This window comes from Capra hircus, unplaced genomic scaffold (assembly GCF_001704415.2).
Source record: "Capra hircus breed San Clemente unplaced genomic scaffold, ASM170441v1, whole genome shotgun sequence".
NCBI classification, from domain to species: domain Eukaryota; kingdom Metazoa; phylum Chordata; class Mammalia; order Artiodactyla; family Bovidae; genus Capra; species Capra hircus.
The window spans coordinates 2,015-15,769 of NW_017189764.1; the positions used below are offsets into that span (position 1 = coordinate 2,015).

Sequence of the window (13,755 nt, forward strand, 5' to 3'; positions counted from 1 at the left end):
CTGGAGAGATTACTGCACAATCTCCCTGGTGGGCTGTGGGTGGAGCTTCCTGTTAAGTGAGTGACAGAGCTCAGATGTGACTGGTTCTCAGTAATACTGGTGAGTTCCAGTAAAACTGGAAGATTTTGACAGTAAGAAGAAAATTTCTCTGGACCCAAGACTCTACACCCTCCAGAGTGGGGGAAAAGTACCCCAGTAACTGAGCAAGGAGTCATGAAGAGGTGGTGGGAAGCCTTGCTGGGGCTTCTGTGGGTCCAGGTTTGCTGTGAGTCTGGGTTGTCCTAGAGTGCAGCTGGGGAGAGAGGGAAGGTGAGCTGAGCCAGAGCGCCCAGATGGTCCTACATCCTCCTGGGTGTTTCCTGAGATAGTTTATAGGTCTGGAAACTGCATCCATGACTCCCCAGAGACATCGTACGTGTTTGTTTCTCTCTTTCCAAGCAGGGGTGAGAGCGGTGAAGGTGGAGCAGAGCCCTTCAGTCCTGAATCTCCAGGAGGGAGCCAACTGTACTCTGAGGTGCAATTTTTCTGCCACAGTGAAGACTCTGCAGTGGTTCCAGCAGAATCCTGGAGGCAGCCTCATCAGTCTGTTTTTCATAGCTTCAGGGATGAAGCAGAATGAAAGACTGAGTTCCACAGTGAATTCTAAGGAGCGGTATAGTACCCTACACATCACAGCCTCCCAGCTGGAAGACGCAGCCACCTACCTCTGTGCGGTGGAGGCACAGTGCTCCCAGGTGATCTGCAGCCTGTATCCAAACTGCAGCTGCCTCAGCCCCACCCCTCCATGGGCTGGCATGTGTCCCCACAGTAGCCTTTGATAGCAAGTTTGAGTCAATCTCTGACTCTGCAGGATCCTAAAGTGGGTATCAGTAAACTTTGTTGATCAGTCATTACAAAATAAACGTTCATATGTCAACATCACAATAATGCTTATGCGAGAGATATTAGAATTCTCTGAAAATGAGAAACTGTGATTTTGAAAATGCTGCTAAATTGGAAAGCAAATTTTCATAAGTGTAGAAATTGAAATTGCATGTGATAATAGCTTTAATGAAAAAGAATAGTATTTTCATGTTGAATTAATCCAATGAAACAATTACTAACATAGAAAAATATTTGTACTCCCTTCCCCTATAATTAAACAGTGATATGATGTATAAATAAGCACTTAATTATAAATAAGTCATGAAGCCACTTTTAGTCTTATATGCCTGCCACAAGTAACAGAGAATGTCAGTGAAAACATTAAAATGTCCCTGTATAAATTTATATTTGGCATTAAATTCAGAATTACATGAAGTTGATTGGTTTGAAGAATTAAGTTGTTTCTACAAAAATTGTTCCACTGGAGACATCAACTCTAGATTTACTAGAATTTATATTTCAAACTAATTTATCAGATATTTATATTATGTTTTTACAGCATACAAAATACTCAAGAGCTCTAGTATCAGTTACATCAACAGAAATATTCTCAAAATTAAAAATTATAAAATGTTTTGTTTACAATCTTGCATTTACCAATAGCAACTGAAATTGCTTTCAATTATATTAATTAAAACTAAATTATTAAAGTTATAATTTTTATATCCTAATAAATTAATTTTCAGAAAAGCCAGCCAGGTAAATCTTATTATCAAGATATGATATTAATAAAGTATTTGTTATTAATTCACTGCAGATGGTGATTGCAGCCATGAAATTAAATGATGCTTACTCCTTGGAAGGAAAGTTATGACCAACTTAGATAACATATTAAAAAGCAGAGACATTACTTTGCCAACAAGGTCTGTCTAGTCAAGCCTATGGTTTTCCCAGTGGTCATGTATGGATGTCAGAGTTGGACTGTGGAGAAGACTGAGCGCCAAAGAATTGATGGTTTTGAACTGTGGTGTTGGAGAAGACTCTTGAGAGTCCCTAGGACTGCAAGGAGATCCAACCAGTCCATTCTGAAGGAGATCAGCCCTGGGTGTCCATTGGAATTCTGCCCTCCTCTTGAAATATCTATCACGAAAGAAAAAGAGTAACCTTAAAGAATTTCTCTATTTGCATCAGTAATTTCACATCTAGCAGTGGAGTTTTTATTTTCTTGTAGCTTGCTCAAGTGTTCCTTTATTTCCTATGACATTTTTCATTAAAATGATTTTTGGTTCTTAAAAAAAAAAAAAAGACTGATGCTAAAGCTGAAACTCCAATACTTTGGTCACCTCATGTGAAGAGTTGACTCATTGGAAGAGACCTTGATGCTGGGAGGGATTAGGGGAAGGAGGAGAAGGGGACGACAGAGGATGAGATGGTTGGATGGCATCGATGACCGACTCGATGAACATGAATTTGAGTAGACTCTGGCAGTTGGTAATGGACAGGGAGGCCTGGCGTGCTGCAATTCATGGAGTCGCAAAGAGTCGGACATGACTGAGCAACTGAACTGAACTGAAGATCCAAAATATTTTTGCAAGTTGTAAACTTATGTTTCTATTTAATATATCATTAAATGGCAATCCACTCCAGCACTCTTGCCTGGAAAATCCCATGGACAGAGGAGACTGAGGCTACAGTCCATGGGGTCACAAAGAGTCGGACATGACTGAGCGACTTCATTTTCACTTTCACTTTCTTTATAAACTCTACCTGGCTTCCCAGATGGTGCTAGGGATACAAAACCTGCCTACCAATGCAGGAGATGTAAGACACATGGGTTCAGTCCCTGGGTGAGAAAGATCCCTTGGAGGAGGGCATGGCAACCCAGTCCAGTATTCTTCCCTGGAGAAGCCCATGGATAGAAGAGCCTGGTGGGTTACATTCCATAGGGCCACAAAGAGTCAGACATGACTAAAGCAACCTAGCACTCATGCACGCATAAACTCTATTGCCTTTTTTAAGTAAGAAAATATTTTTGGAGTTCTTTATATTTTTTAGTGTCACTTTTTTCTGTTTTTCTGAACAAGGGGCCTCAGATTTTCATTTTGCATGGAGTCCCTCAAATTTTACAGCCATCCCTGCCTGGGAATCTTGAGTACCCAAGTCAGACTTGGGAGGAGGGAGCTATAAGCCAGAATGCAGTTAGGCTAATTGAGAAATAATTTGTTGCTTTACCTGTGAGTGAGTTCATCCACCTCCTTCAGGTTCCATAAGTCACTGAGTTTCTTTCTTTCTTTTTTTTTTTAAATAAGAAATATATGTTATAGATAAAAAATAAAAAATATATCTCTGGAAATGAGCTCCCTGCTTACCTATGTCTCATCCGTGTGGTGATCTTGATACTCAGTGAGTGAAGTCCCATTTTATTCCATTTTACTTGGCTTTAGGTTCACCTGGATCTGTCATTGATCTCATAAGTGAAAACCCAGATCTGATTTGGTCCCAAGGACTCTGCCTCTGCTTCTGAAGAGACCCCCATGTTGCTTTGTGACAACCTCAATCTCCAGAGACTGCATGGGGATATGAAGACGGTCTTGAGGTTCCATGATGCAGGCAATTTCTCCCCACTCTCATGTCACTCTACATTGCACATAACCTGTCCTCAATAAATATTTGCCTTACTAAACAGTATATAAGAACACCTTTTGGAAATTCTTTAATCCAACTTCATTTTACAAAACAGAAGCTAATCCAAGATGACAGTAGAAAAAATTATATACTAATTGATTTGGGAGAAGAAAGCAATTGGATTTTTCTCACTTATTCTTTAGCATCTTTCCCCCTGTTTTCTTCCTGTAGGGCCATGTTTCTGAGCAAAGAGAAACTAATGTAAGACCAGCCATTTAGGTCACGGTAGGTTTGGATATGGGAAAGTTATGGTCCAACCTATTTGACCACCTGCATGAAGAATCACAATTTATATAAATATTTGACACTTAGGGCAGGAAAGGAGCCTCAAGTTGAGCCTTTGTTGTTACCAGCAGACCAGTCCATCCTTCACAGGCTTCTGTAGTAATAGTCAAAAGTAAATGTGCCATCTCAACACTCAGATATATTTTAAGGACTTTCCTAGAAATAGCAGCTATATTCATTGTTTCAGGGGGATTTCTTGAAGGCAAGATATAACTAGAGAGCATCACTAGTGCATTGTTATAAAACTGATTATTGGATCTGAAGACCATGAGGGCATGAATATTGTCCTCATTCTGCTTGACAGTCCATGAAGATACTAGAAAAAGCCTTCTAAGATCACATCTTTTTATGGTAAGCCAGGCAAGGTTCAATGAAATATTTTTGAGGCAGTAAATTTTGCCCAGGGGATGGCTGTGCCTGTACTAAACTTTAATATGTGGAACACTGTGCTGAGCAGACCATATTCAAACTATACTATTCTGTCCTGGATACCATAACTTGAAAGGGAAAACGCTGAACTAAAGTCTCTCTGTCTCTTGCTGCTGCTGCTGCTAAGTCGCTTCAGTTGTTTCTGACTCTGTGCGACCCCATAGACGGCAGCCCACCAGGCTCTGCTGTCCCTGGGATTTTCCAGGCAAGAGTACTGGAGTGGGTTGCCATTGCCTTCTCCACTCTCTGTCTCTTAGAAGAGGACAAACCTCCCTATAAATTATTTAGGAATTATATCCTATGAAGGATGATTGAAAGAATAAAGGACATCTGGTGGCTCAGATGGTAAAGAATTTGTCTACAGGGCAGGAGACCTGGATTCGAAATCTGGGTGGGGAAGATCCCCTGGAGAAGGGAACAGCTACTCATTCCAGTATTCTTGTCTGGAGAATCCCATGGACAGAGAAGCCTGTAGCAGTCCATGGGGGTCGCAAAGAGTCAGACATGATTGAGCTACTTTCACTTTGTAATGGAAACAGTTTGTATATGTAAAAACACACAATTTACATTGACATACAAATTTATGTGTTGATTTCTGATTCTTTATCTTAGCTGTGCTTAAATCATTAAGGGTGCAAATGTGAATGAGGGATTATATTTATTCTTCATACCTCCAGAAGACCAGTGAGTACAGATCACAAAAAAGGGCCTTGACTTCTGTAAATGAGTTAATCTTGGTTTTACTTTTCATAGTCAGTTATTTTTACCTAACCTATTTGGATCAGTTACCTATTTGTACTACTCCCATAGTAAACACAGGCAATGTTTAGGGTTCCTTTTTTTTTTTTTTTTCTTACAGAGGTAATTGGAAACTGCCAAGTTATTAAAGTAGATGACAAAAGAGAGGGAGATAATTCTGGAAGTTTACAGAATTGAAGAACTTTCTTAAGGTCTTGGGGAAAGAAAACTGTAACAGAGTTTGGGAGAAAAATGATAGTCTGGAAACTGAGCCAGCAATAGCCAAGACAGCAGAGATTCATGCCCTGAGAGTTGGCATATATTTTAGAGGAAATTTCATTCAGATGTGAGTTAGTCATTGCATTTAGGCTAGGCCATGCCTTTTGTTGGGCTTCCCTGGTAGCTCAGCTGGTAAAGAATCTGCCTGCAATGTGGGAGACCTGGGTTTGATTCCGGGTTGGGAAGATCCCCTGGAGAAGGGAATGGCTACCCACTCCAGTATTCTGGCCTGGAGAATTCCATGGACTCTAGGGTTGCAAGAGTTGGACACGATAGAGCAATTTTCACTTTCATACCTTTTGATATCAGAGAGCAAAAGCATCTGTAGTATAAATTTACATATGGTTATTTTCTGAATCTGCAGCCTGATGTTTTATGAGGATTTTTACTTTCAATACTTCGCAGAATATAATCCACATAATCAATAGGAATAGATATCTTAAAGAATGTCCAATTTCTCTTTGTAAATCAACACAATCTACAGTTTAAACTGTTTCTTAACTCATAGAACTTCCACCTGCACCCTTATCATTGAGATTTGGTCCTTTCAGTCAGTTCAGGTCAGTTGCTCAGTTGTGTCCAACCCTTTGCTACCCCATGAACTGCAGCACACCAGGCCTCCCTGTCCATCACCAACTCCCGGAGTCCACCCAAACCCACGTCCATTGAGTCAGTGATGCCATCCAGCCATCTCATACTCTGTCATCCCCTTCTCCTCCTGCCCTCAATCTTCCCCAGCATCAGGGTCTTTCCAAATGAGTCAGCTCTTCGCATCGGGTGGCCAAAGTATTGGAGTTTCTCATCACAATCTTTGTTGAAGGAAGTTTCCACATTTTGACTGATGGTACTGTCAATTCTCTGGGAATAGCAAGGTCATGAGCAAGACCAGCTTAAGGAACAGAGACTGAGTTAGTAGATCTTTGAAATATCAGATGATCTTCTCTGCTCTTTGATTTTCATATTCCTTTCACAAAGTTTTTTCTCCATTACAGACAAATGGGGATGCTAGATTTGGCTGAAAAGGAAGATTTTACATTTTCTTTGTTTGAGAGAGTAAATGATGGTGCTTTCCTGATTTCAAACCTGAATCAATGGCAACAGCATTTACCTTCTTCCAATTTATTAACAGTGACTCAATCCTGTGCAGAGATTTAAATGTTAATCTCTACATTCTTACTATGCATTGAAAATTTCAATCTAAGACATAATTTGTTTGATCTTTGCTGTTTTTATGCATCAGAGTCCCTCATAGGCACAGGTACGAGAAAAATATTTAACCAGAGAGTTCAGTAGTTAGAGATGTGACCACCAGATGGTGGTGCAACTCTGCTGATCAGAAGATGTGGAGGGTTCATGTGAGTGGGTTCTGAATGGACAGGTAGGCTTGGGGCAGAAGCAGAGCCTTTTTCTTATTGGCTGGGTAGACAATGAAAGAAACCACTAGAGAAAAGAAGGGATCACTTGGTAACAGAAGCAGCTCTCAGGGCTGGAGACTGCAGGTTCAAAGTTGATCCTAAATGGGAAAAACAATGAAGACACCCATTGGAGCTTTAATTGCATTCTTGTGGCTGCAGCTGGACTGTGAGTTGAGGGTTTAAGGGAAACAGAGTGGATTAGTAGATATTCTTTAGATGCCAAGACTGGCTTTATTCAGGTTTCTTCTAGTTATTGTAGAAAAGGAAAAGTAAACTCCAGAGCTAAATAATCTGACAACCTTTCTCCTTTCTCTGACTTCTACTTTCTCCATAGGTGTCAGCCTTGGGAACAAGGTGGAGCAGAGTCCTTCCACCCTGAGCATCCAGGAGGGAAACAGCTGTTTTATCACCTGTACTTACACAGATGTTACCTCAAGCTACTTCCCTTGGTATAAGCAAGAACCTGGAAAAGGTCCCCAGCTCCTTATAGACATTCGTTCAAATATGGGTAAAAATGAAGGCCAAAGACTGACTGTTTTATTGAATAAGACTGCCAAACATCTCTCCCTGCACATCACAACCGTTGAACCTGGAGACTCAGCTGTCTACTTCTGTGCAGCAAGTACACAGTACTTCCCAGGCATCCACTATCTGTACCCAAACTTGTAACTGGGGTAGCACCCTTCCTTTGGCACAACCTTCAAGTTATAGCATTGGTCATAGTGTTTGTCTACAAGCAAGAACAACATAGAGTAAGAAGATTAGGTTTGATATGACACAAAAAGTGTTAAAATACATTCTGTTGGATGACTATTGCTTACTGAATTCTTGAAGGGAGTTAGGTTTTACTTTAAAATTCAGGCTTTAAACATTATCATCAATGGTGAAAAATTGAAAGCATTTCCCCTAAAGTCAGGAACAAGACAAGGGTGCCTACTCTCACCACTACTATTTAACATAGCTTTGGAAGTTTTGACTACAGCAATCAGAGCAGAAAAAGAAATAAAAGGAATCCAGACTGGAAAAGAAGAAGCAAAACTATCACTGTTTGCAGATGACATGATCCTCTACATAGAAAACCCTAAAGACCCCACCAGAAAATTACTAGAGCTAATCAATGAATATAGCAAAGTTGCAGGATATAAAATCAACACACAGAAATCCCTTGCATTCCTATACACTGACAATGAGAAAACAAAAAGAGAAATTAAGGAAACGATTCCATTCACCATTGCAACAAAAAGAATAAAATACTTAGGAATATATCTACCTAAAGAAACAAAAGACTTATATATAGGAAACTATGAAACACTGGTGAAAGAAATCAAAGAGGACACAAATAGATGGAGAAATACACTGTGTTCATGGATCAGAAGAATCAATATAGTGAACATGAGTATACTACCCAAAGCAATCTATAGATTCAATGCAATCTCTATCAAGCTACCAAAGGTATTTTTCAGAGAACCGGAACAAATAATTTCAAGATTTGTATGGAAATACAAAAAAACCTCGAATAGCCAAAGCAATCTTGAGAAAGAAGAATGGAACTGGAGGAATCAACCTGCTTGACTTCAGTCTCTACTGCAAAGCAACAGTCATCAAGACAGTATGATACTGGCACAAAGACAGAAATATTGATCAATGGAACAAAATAGAAAGTCCAGAGATGGATCCATGCAGCTATGGACACCTTATCTTCAACAAAGGAGGCAAAAATTCACGATGGAGAAAAGACAATCTGTTTAACAAGTGGTGCTGGGAAAACTGGTTAACCACTTGTAAAAGAATGAAACTAGAACACTTTCTAACACCATATAGAAAAATAAACTCAAAATGGATTAAAAATCTAAACATAAGACCAGTTTTCCATAATATTTTTTTAAATGTTGCAGCTAATATTTCCCTAATGCCATATCTCAAGATTTGGGTAAGAGTTCAATGGAGATCATTTGGCTTCACCCGACAGCTGTCTTGGCTTTGATATATTGTGTCCTCATGGATCAAACAAATCAATCATTCCTAGTCATTCCTTACAAAATCAGGATCTGGCATTCTGAACCTAAGATGGAATTTTTGAGCCTTTATGGATGTCCATTTCTATGGATTTGCCTTTATGTTCTAGAAGAGGTTCTTGCATAAAGACTTTACTCAGAAAGTTACGTTTAAAGTGATGATCTGCTCAATCATTTTTTCCCCATACTCTGCAGTCTTTCATGCTGAGAGACTTTGTCTTTATGACAAAATTTCTTTGAGTAGCATGATGACATAAAATAATTCATGTATTTAGTGTTCATTTTAATTGGAGTACACAAGACATATGCCAAGACTAAGAAAAGTCAGGGAGATAGGAAATCTCACTGTCTCCATTGTATTTGGAAGCTATGAACTGCATTCAAAACCTACCGACCAACATTGATTATAATCTTTTTTGGAAACTGACTTGCCCAAGAGAGATGCAGAAGTTCAGCTACTTGAATTAATTATACTTCCCCTAAAGACTGAGTTTTATAAATGGGTCTGGAGTAATTATTGCATAAACAGCCTGGTATTGTCCCTTTCAATTTTTAAGATTAAATACTTATTAATGAAGAAATTTATATGAGGATGTCTGAAAGATCTGTTCTGGACATGGACACTTCTTGAATGACAGAAGTGTAATCATGAGAGTCCTTTGATTGAAAAATATATTACAGTTGAATAATGGGAGGAGAAATTAATACTATTTCATGTTTATTCAGCCAACTGACATGAAAATGTTGAGTGTCTTCAGAGTTATAGTCATGTGGTACCATCAGATTTAATGGAGATACTAGAGCAAGATTTGATAACACTTCAACCAATTTAGCTGAGGCAGCTGTTATTTTGAGAAAAGGCTGATAAACTTTGGATACTGTATCAAGAGGTAGAATAATAGGCCAGGGATCTTTGTTATTTGCCACGATGTTGAACAATATTCCTAGAGCATGGCCTTACTTTTAACATACATATGCAGAGAAAAAGTTTCATTACTGTCAATAATACTGCAATCACAGTCCTTTGTAGGTATATGGGGTCACCTATGGTATGTTCTCCATAGAAATGGGCATACAGAATATAGAAGCTTATTGTAATTCATTTAGGGTCTCAACTGAAGTAAAGGGAAAAATGTAATTTCAAAGATTTGATAACCTGATGAACAAACTCTGGTGTCTAAATGGCCTTTATGAATGAGTAGAGCTGGGCTGTCAAAACTAATAGAGAAGAGAAGGGGACCTCTGTGATAAGACTCAGTGTGAGTGTGTGTGTGTGCTAAGTCACTTCAGTTGTGTCCAACTCTGTGACCCTATGGACTGTAGCCTTCAGTCTCCTACGTTGGCAGATGGGTGATTTACCCCAGCACCACTTGGGAAGCCAGTTGCTGAGTCATGTTCAACTCTTTGCAACCCCATGGACTGTAGCCTGTCAGGCTTCCATGTCCAAGGAATTCTCCAGGCTAGAATACTAGAGTGGGTTGCCATGCCTTCCTCCAGGGGATCTACTCGACCCAGGGGTCAAATTTGGGTCTCCTGCATTGCAGGCAGTTTCTTTACTGTCTGAGCCACCAGGAAGCCCCTTAATTTGAGCAGCTTCAGTCTAAATTCTTCAGCCAATTGTGATTAGATTTTTTTGCGTTTGACCACAAGACAGGCAACTGAACATTGATAGTGAAGAGAAATAGTGTCTTAACAGCAAGAAGAACAAAAAAGTTACAATAATTAGTCCAAATGGCTTTCCCTTATTATTAAGTGGTTTATTTCTACGTTAGGTGGAAGAACAGCATACATAGATGTGAGGATGCATGCTTATTATATCTTACACTGTTTCCATAATGTATTACACATAATATTTAAAAATAAGAGCTACCTACTAAATTCCTTCACAGATGCGATGACTGAACACAACATTGGTGGGGGCATCAATCTTTGCTGAAATATTAGATTTAAGTCGTTTTTGTTTTCAGATGTAATTGATATCAACTGAAGAGCTGGTTAATGCAAAAGGAAGTTTGGGTTGAGTGAGACTCTCACCTGGTCCAAGGAGAAGTTGACATACCCACATCCACTTGCTACTCCAGGAAGCCCCTGTTTCCTGTTGTGGAGTTGCAGCAGCACATACCCAGCAACTCTTCCCTCACCCTGTCAGGCTCATCTCACCTTGCACACCCTTGGCATTGAAGAAGATATTTTCCATCTAGTGGAAGAGTTGAAACATGCTTCTCTCCAGCCTTCTGAAGGTGGTCGTGGCTTCACTGTGTTTAGGTAAGGATAGGCCCAGTGGGATTGTGACTCCTCTGTGAGCTAAGGACTGGAAGAACAGGTAGTCTTATGGGAACCCTAGGAAGAAGTGGTAGTAGGATCTAAAATAGGATTTCTTTATTCCATACCACTTATTCCTAAAGTTCTGATTCTATTTTTTTTTCCTTTAGGATCCATTATTGTCCAGAAGGTAACTCAAGACCCACAACCAATGTTAGTACAAGAGAAGGAGGCTGTGACCCTGGACTGCACATATGACACCAGTGATTCAAGTTATAGTCTATTCTGGTACAAGCAGCCCAGCAGTGGGTCAATGATTTTTCTCCTTCATCAGGATTCTTATGGCAAGCAAAATGCCGCAGAAGGTTGCTACTCATTGAATTTCCAGAAAGCAAGCAAATCTATCACACTTGTCATCTCAGCTTCACACTGGAGGACTCTGCAGTGTATTTCTGTGCACTGAGAGAGCCCACAGTGGGACGCACGGAGGAGGGACTTGTACCAAAGCCCAGGGCTCTGCTCCACCTGCTGTAGGGACCAGGGCAGGGGATTGGCAGCACAGACAGGAAGTGGCTAGGAAGACAGTACAGGTGCAGGGTAGGATGGAAGACACTCACCCTGAGAAAATACCTCTCTAGGTTCATAGACCATGTTCAGAGTTATCATGAAAAACACCTTTATCCCTGACTCATTGTCTTGAAGGTAGACACATAGCATTTTTAGCCAAAGACTGGAAAGAAAGAATGGCTACCTGATCTTTGCCATTTGGTGATCAGATTGAGCTAGAACAACTGGCTAAGGACGTTCAGAAATATATGATGGAAAAATCAGTAAAAATATGTGTGAATTGCTGGTTTTTCAGATCAATTTTCAGTAAATATTTATGGATTATATATTGTGTGGAGGAAGAAAAATTCTCCTCTACACTCTTTGTGTCCCTGGTTAGGCCTAAGAATTAAACTGACCTAAGACAGATTACTTCATAGGAAATAGATGGGGAAACAGTGGAAACAGTGTCAGACTTTATTTTTCTGGGCTCCAAAATCACTACAGATGGTGATTGCAGCCATGAAATTAAAAGACACTTACTCCTTGGAGGAAAAGTTATGACCAACCTAGATAGCATATTCAAAATCAGAGACATTAATTTGCTGACATTAATTTGTTCATCTAGTCAAGGCTATGGTTTTTCCTGTGGTCATGTATGGATGTGAGAGTTGGACTGTGAAGAAGGGTGAGCACCAAAAAATTGATGCTTTTGAACTGTGGTGTTGGAGAAGACTCTTGAGAGTCCCTTGGACTGCAAGGAGATCCAACCAGTCAATTCTGAAGGAGATCAGCCCTGGGTGTTCTTTGGAAGGACTGATGCTAAAGCTGAAACTCCAGTACTTTGGCCACCTCATGCGAAGAGTTGACTCATTGGAAAAGACTGTGATGCTGGGAGGGATTGGGGGCAGGAGGAGAAGGGGACAACAGAGGATGAGATGGCTGGACGGCATCACTGACTCGATGGGCGTGAGTCTGAGTGAACTCCTGGAGTTGGTGATGGACAGGGAGGCCTGGCGTTTTGCGATTCATGGGGTCGCAAAGAGCTGGACATGACTGAGTGACTGAACTGAACTGAACTGAACTATTGGCACACTAGGAGTACTTTTGTTGCTTGGAAGAAAGTTTTAAGCACAGAAGTAAACAACATAAGTTTTCTGGTTCTGCAGTGGCTATTATGGTAAGAATGATTTAAAATGTTATTGACCTTGAAATGCCTGTTGCTTCTAAAATATTTTTCTTTACTTCAGTCTTCCACCTTCATGAAAATTTTCTTCTACTTTTTTCTAAGGCTGTATTTGTAGGCTTTATGAATGAGCTATAGTCATAACATTAATATATTTTTGTTATGCACTGTTGGTTTAAATCTAGTATATATTAGTTATTCATTGTTGGTTTAAATTTAGTTAATGTTTTATTAGATTGGTTTAAATGTAAATTTTACTTTAAAAATTTTATAAATAAAATGCATGTCAAAGTATACTTTAAACAATACAAAATGTTGTACAATAAAGTGTTTTGTCTGAAATTTGCATAAACACAGTAGATAAATAATACACATTTATCTCCAAGATAGTAAAAAAATCAGAAAGGGTATAAACCTGCAAACACAAAGAGAATAGATAAGGAGATCACAGCACATAGTGAGGTCAACAAAATTTCCGAAGGTGAGAAGTGTAGGGAAGAATTAAAGCTTGTGTTACAGACTAGACAAAGAAGAAACCTAGGCTTAGTGCAAGAGGTGTCACGGTGTGTGCTGTGGAAGAGTTGAAAAAAGAAGGACCAGTTATCTTTGAATAGTTGAGAAAGATGGTGTTGCTCTTGTGAGTGCCTGTGTATGTGTGAGTTGAAGTTTTGTGGCGGGCACTAAAGTAGGAGGCCTGAGCGAGATTACTTACAAGAACACCAGTGCTTTCCACAATTCTTTATAGTAGTGTTAGTCGATCGGTCATGTCTGACTCTGTGACCCCATGGACTGTAGCCTGCCAGGCTCCTCTGTCCATGGGATTTTTCCAGGCAAGAATACTGGAGTGAGTTGCCATTCCCTTCTCCAGGGGATCTTCCTGACCCCAGGATCAGGCCTGGGTCTGCTGCATTGCAGGCAGATTCTTTACTGTTTGAGCCACCAGGGAATTTATGACAAGCAATAACTGCTTTCTAAATCCAGAAGAAAAGTGGAAGTTAGTCTTTGATGAATTAAGAATGTCACATTAAAAATTGTTCCAAACTTTGTGTAT

At 39.8% G+C, this 13,755-nt stretch overlaps 1 pseudogene and 2 gene segments (V, D, J or C); all 3 read left to right on the forward strand.

Annotated features, from left to right (window-relative positions):
• The first annotated feature begins 213 nt into the window (after positions 1 to 213).
• LOC108634665 lies at positions 214 to 818 on the forward strand. The segment is given in 2 exon segments: positions 214 to 265; positions 442 to 818. Coding segments are annotated over 2 exon segments (429 nt in total).
• Positions 819 to 6,797: 5,979 nt separating this feature from the next.
• LOC102187478 lies at positions 6,798 to 7,364 on the forward strand. The segment is given in 2 exon segments: positions 6,798 to 6,861; positions 7,030 to 7,364. Coding segments are annotated over 2 exon segments (399 nt in total).
• Positions 7,365 to 10,926: 3,562 nt separating this feature from the next.
• On the forward strand, positions 10,927 to 11,506 carry LOC108634666 (annotated as a pseudogene).
• The last annotated feature ends 2,249 nt before the right edge of the window (positions 11,507 to 13,755 follow it).